We start from the raw sequence: 5731 nt of genomic DNA on the forward strand, positions 1-5731 counted from the left end.
GGGAAGTTACAATCACCCATGAAACCATTTTTGTAGTGAGTTGTTTTCTTTATATACTCATAATTTTTACTCAAAAATAAACATAATATTTATAAATAATAGAACTTCAAATAATGTGTCATGTGGGCCACCCTTAGTAACCCATTTGAGACATGGCTTACATAAGCGACATGCCAAGGCAGGTTGCCACATGTTGAAGTGCCAATAGCTCCAGAACTCTTGGCTTTGAGATTTCCAAGTAATTAAGGGTTGGATTGGTTATGTTAAAGAAGTTAATAAAACATCAAAAGTTGAGGGATACCATTTGAAGAACAAACCACTTCCAACTTCCAAGATAATGAGAAGTATAGACAGAGTAGGGCAACAGAGAAAACATGAGATCTTAATACTTGAAATAAAATAGTAAATCACTTTTAATGCTTAAAAGGAAAGAGTGGGAGGAGGGGAAAAAAGCATCATGCAGACATAAATTTTCTAACATTTTGAGTAACTAATGCTCACATACAGAAGTTCTAACATTTTGAGTACAGTTTTTACGGAAAAACAAACAGACGTGTCTGCACAAGCTAAGATCAAAATGCAATACTATACAGGTTTATTCCCCAATGCACCATCTGAAGAAGTGTCGATAGCACTTAAAAAAAAAAAAAAAACACACAAAAATAGAAAGTAATAATTCCATACATGAAATGAAGTAGATATCCAACTGCAATCTTGGTTTCATAATTTCAGGACAAATTATTGGGACATATGGACCTTACTATGACAAGCCGACACTTCAAGACAAGTGCCATATCCGTGTCGGACACACAAACACTTCGGGAACACGCGGACACGGCAGGGACACGTACGTGTCCCCTTATTTAATTAGTTTATTTTCAGGAGACATGTCCCTCATTTTCATTAATACTTTTGATGAATGTTGAATGATAATTATTTTTTTCTTACATTTAAATATTTAATAGATCATTCATAAAAAAAAAAAAAAGATATAACCTGTAAATGTTAATTTACTAGTACTTTTTTTAAAAAAAATATATAGAATTAGAGTTATTTTAGTCAATATTGATTGTTTGTGGATGCAATATTAATCTATATAGCAAATAAAAATATATTTTATTGCCATGTTCCCTTTTTTTGAAATCGCCGTGTCCCAAGTCCATAGCTGTGTCCATGTCCGTGCTTCTTAGGGACCTTAACATATTACATTTCTTGATGTTGATATATTTGAAATTGTACCTTGTTTCTAGATACTTGTCACTAGGAATGTCTGGACCTTATCCTTGAAGAAAATACAAAAATTTAAGCGAACAAGTAAATGATAAAAAAATAGAATAGCAGTGAACGTAAGAATTTAACTGTCCGATGGTGATGGTTGTCCCTTTTTAGTGATGTTATACATAATCATATCATATGCACACATGCATGGCAGTGCTAAAAACAAAAATAATATTACCCAGGGTCACTCTAACCCTCAAATCTAACAACGATTTGATAAGTAGAAAGAAAATGTGTAACAAAGAAACTTTAACTGTCAGAAGGTTATAAACAAATCATCTGCGATCATTGAGTGATGGTTACTATAGCAACGTTCAGATATTGAACAGTCAAAATCAATTTACGAAACATGCAAGCTATGTAAGATATAAGCATTTATTTTAAACACCAACAACAACAGATAATTACATATAATTTGTAGTGTCATTCACCATTATATCTCACTTACCATATACCATCTTAATGATTCTCTTTTCCTTCTCGAGCAACAATAAGCTCTTCAATGAAATCAGCATCACCAGTGTCAGATGGCATCAAAATATCATCAGCCGTTGTAAAATTGTATCGTTCCCCGATAGCTCTGAGAAGCTGATAGACTTCAAACATGGTAGGCCTCTCCTTGTGAGCTGGAATTACACAGTTATATGCAACTTTAAGAAATTGGAAAAGCTCACCATCATAACCCTTCCCAGCCAAAGATTCGTCAATGGCATCGTGAAGCTTAGAGTTGCTTGAAAGCTGTGTAATCCATTCCACCAAATTTCCCTTAAAACTATCCGGGGCTTTGGCCACATAGGTCGGTCTCTCACCAGTCACCAATTCAAGAAGCACAACTCCAAAGCTGTACACATCCCCTTTTGGAGTGGCCACAAGAGTTCGTGCGTACTCGGGAGCCACATAACCCAAATCCCCAAACTCCCCATTCACAAAAGTACTCAAATGAGTGTCAACTGGATTCATGAGTCTAGCAAGTCCAAAATCAGATATCTTGGGCTCAAAATCCGCATCCAATAAGATGCATTTGGAACTTATGTTTCGATGAATTATACGAGGATTACAATTATGATGGAGCCAAGCAAACCCTTTGGCCGCACCTATCCCAATTTTGAGCCTCAAAGGCCACTCCATAGTTTTGTCACCTTCATTCACAACATGTAGTCGATCATGAAGGGTACCGTTTGGCATGTACTTATAAACCAAAAGTCTCTCCTTCTTAGTCATGCAAAAACCTAAAAGGGGAACCAGGTTACGATGCTTCACATTCCCCAAAGTAGCCATTTCAGACACAAATTCTTTCTCAGAGTGTTGAGTATCTTGCAACCTCTTCACCATAAGTGAAGTGCCATCGTCAAGTGCTGCCCTGTACATGCTTCCTGTTCTTCCTGACCCAATGATGTAGTCTTTGCTGAAGTTGTTTGTAGCCTTCATGAGATCACTTAATCTCATTTTTGAAACCGACTTCTCGAATGTGGAAAGCTGGAAAATAAAATACTTTTTTTTCTCAATACAGTATGGCTAAATGTTTAATTCAAGCAATTATGAAATTACCAAGAAAACAAATTAAATGCTCAAAATATGAATATAAAATCTTCACTGGATTGTAAGAACAACGATTAAATCAGCTTGCCTTGATGCCTTTAGCACCCTTAATACTCTTTGCCCATTTATTTCCAAGAGGATCATCTTCCTTCGTTTTAGACACCCTACGCAAAAAGAAGATCATACCAATACCCACACCTAGTGCTGCGATAGACACCCCACCAATGGCTGCTCCGACAATGACTCCAGGGTGGGCACTCTTCGAAGGAGCCGGGCAAAGTGGTAACGGCTTACCGCAGAGGCCTGTATTATTCGAGTAGTCCGCTGCTGTAGCACTGATAATGTTTGGAACCTGCCCAGTCAAATGATTGTTTGTTACACTAAAAGTCTTCAACCGACTTAGGAGGCCAAGCTGTGGAGGAATCTGACCCGTCAATTGGTTGTTATCAAGTTTAAGGATATTCAGATAAGAACAATTTGAGAGGCTCTGAGGAATTTCTCCTGAAAAATCGTTGGATGAGAGATCAAGGGATGTCACATAATTGATTATTTGTGAGATATCAGGTGGAATAGTTCCAGAAAGCTTGTTGCTTGAAAGATCTAGGCCAGTCAAGGCCGTACAATTTCGAAGACCAAGTGGAAACTTGCCCTTGAGTCCCATATCTGAAAGCCGGATATTCAAGACCTTGCTCTCGTCGGGATGCCAGCAATCAATCCCGGTAAATTTACAGATGAAGCCTTCAGTTTTATTAGTGAAAATCCATGAAGAACTTAAGTAACTAAATGGGTCTTCCAATGATTTTTTTAGAGATTCCAAGCAATATATATCACTCTCAAGACCATAGCTAAAGCTCAGCAACCAGATAAAAGCACTGATACGAACAGTGAGAGGTATGCCATTGACTGCCATGTTCCTGAAGAAAACCATCATATGCTCACATGGAACTATGGATGACAATCCACTTAAATTTCTGTTCACTGCATATTAGAGCTTTAATTACTAACTCGCTAATTCTTAGCAGCCGTGATTCAAGAACCTGAAACAAATGTGAAAAAATAGGAGTTTAAAACAGCAGTCCATATTGAATTCCAAACACTTGTGATGACAACACCCCCCCTCCAACCACACACACAGAGTGCTCTGCAAGGCATTTTTTTTATTTTTTTATTTTTTTGGAGAGGGGCAGTGTGAAGCAATTAGAAGAGAAATTTACAGTCCTGGGAGAAATAACTCAACTAATTAACCTGCAAATCCTTAAATGTTAAACGGCCTACCACAAAGATACATGGAATTGAAAGAAGTTTTCAAAGCTGAGAGAACACGAGGAGAAGGTGAAGTATACCCTATTTAGCAAGCTACTTCAAATTCAAAAATTCCCAAATGTTATAAAGATGAAGATAGAATAGAAAGAACAAAATTACAACTAATTAACCAGCAAACTAATCAAGAGTTAGAAAGATTTACAAAAGGAACATATATAACCAAAAATGAGTACATCGAAAATCAATCAGATCATTTATATGAAGTACAAATAGCAACAACTAAATAAAGTTTACTCAAATTCTTATCCAAAAAAAGCATAAACTTAGAAAACCCACGAAATTAAAAACTGGGAAATTGACAAAGAATTAAAAGAAACCCACCTGAGATATGACAAACCCTAAATCAAACTCACATAACCCAAAAAAAAAAAGAGTTGTTGAATCAACAACAAAACATCAGTGTTTTCCACAGAAAATGAAGAAGTACATGATCATGATAACCCATAAATCAACGAAGGAGTTGAAGAGAGAAAGCAAAGTCTATGTTTGAATTATTCAAAGCCAGCAATAAACTGTCGAAGAAGAATAGATTATAATCAATACAAACTCGGAAAAAAGCTAATAAGAAAAAGACAATTGAGAGAGAGAGGGAGAGAGAGAGAGAGTTTACTGTGTGTAAGGATGTACAGTTGGGATTTTTTTAGGGTTCAATTGATTGAGAAGTGAGTGGTTAACTGGGAAATAAATATCATCTTCGCAGAAGAAGAAGAGGCGGAGAGACAGAGTTGTTCGGGTCAAAGAAGGAACGCACCATCTTTTTCTGTTTCTATAGTTTTTTTCCAAGCAGAGCGACGACTGGACTGCCAAATGGAGCGACGACTGAGTGCTTGACCCGCTCCCCAAATTTTCTACTCATTCACATTACAAAAATGAGTGAGGCACTAAAAAGAGGAGAATTAATAGTTTTAAAGTGGTGCGGGTTCATGTGATGAGATGTTTTGTATTTTTTTTTTTTTAAAAAAAAATATTTTATTAGTGGTCAATTAATACTTCTAAATTAGTGGGATGAATAATTGTTGTTCACATTACTATGCTTGTAAAAATAAGAGGCACTTTTTTTATAAATTTCTTTTTATTTATTTATATTTTATTTAAAGGTTGTTTGGGAGGATCTAAATAAGTGTACTTTTTGACTTTTTATGAAATATGAGTTGGGTTTGAAGTGATGTGTTAGAAAAGTAATGTGACTTAAATAAGATGATGTAACTTAAATAGGATAGTGACTTTTTGACTTTTTTCAAACATGCCAAACCAACCCTTAATTTATAGGGGAATTTTTTTCAGGTCCCTAGTATTAAGACTTTATAGCATAAAGGACACTCAATATTTTCATAATGTCTAAGGTCTCTCAAGTTGATCCAGAGAAAATTGATCCAGAGAAAATTGGTTCAGAGAAAATTCCTAAATATTTTCATAATTGATTAGAAGCACCGTTACAATTAGCAAAAATTGATTAGCTTCTCAAATACTACCAGAAGCACTGTTTCAATTAGCAAAGGCTCCTTCTGTTGTGTCTTGGAGAGACTCGTTTCACTTTTTGTTCCTTCTCCAGTCTCGGTAGATGGATATGTTGATGAGCTGTGCTTTTTTA

At 35.9% G+C, this 5731-nt stretch overlaps 1 protein-coding gene across 3 annotated transcripts; it reads right to left on the bottom strand.

Annotated features, from left to right (window-relative positions):
• Positions 1-1542: 1542 nt before the first annotated feature.
• LOC114295137 (probably inactive leucine-rich repeat receptor-like protein kinase At5g48380) lies at positions 1543-5020 on the bottom strand. Of its 3 annotated transcripts, XM_028239334.2 has the most exons (4): positions 4751-4994; positions 4462-4652; positions 2906-3854; positions 1543-2754 (listed from the first exon to the last, which is right to left on the bottom strand). In XM_028239334.2, exons 3-4 carry the CDS (start codon positions 3746-3748, stop codon positions 1738-1740), a joined length of 1860 nt encoding a protein of 619 aa, XP_028095135.2. In that variant the 5' UTR covers positions 3749-3854; positions 4462-4652; positions 4751-4994; the 3' UTR covers positions 1543-1737. The 3 variants fall into 3 exon arrangements, with proteins under 3 accessions (XP_028095135.2, XP_028095136.2, XP_028095134.2); XM_028239335.2 differs by lacking the exon at positions 4462-4652 and having other exon boundaries at positions 4892-5020; XM_028239333.2 differs by lacking the exon at positions 4462-4652 and having other exon boundaries at positions 4751-5020.
• Between the last annotated feature and the right edge of the window lie 711 nt (positions 5021-5731).

The sequence above is a fragment of the Camellia sinensis genome, chromosome 3 (assembly GCF_055761805.1).
Source record: "Camellia sinensis isolate YWXY chromosome 3, ASM5576180v1, whole genome shotgun sequence".
In the NCBI taxonomy this organism is placed as follows: domain Eukaryota; kingdom Viridiplantae; phylum Streptophyta; class Magnoliopsida; order Ericales; family Theaceae; genus Camellia; species Camellia sinensis.

Bases quoted from the DNA above. Each gene is read 5' to 3' on its own strand.
- LOC114295137 (XM_028239335.2), bottom strand. From the start codon at position 3,748: ATGATGGTTTTCTTCAGGAACATGGCAGTCAATGGCATACCTCTCACT. The intron at 2,755-2,905 runs GCAAGCTGATTT...TTTATTTTCCAG, and splicing joins AGGGTGCTAAAGGCATCAAG to CTTTCCACATTCGAGAAGTC.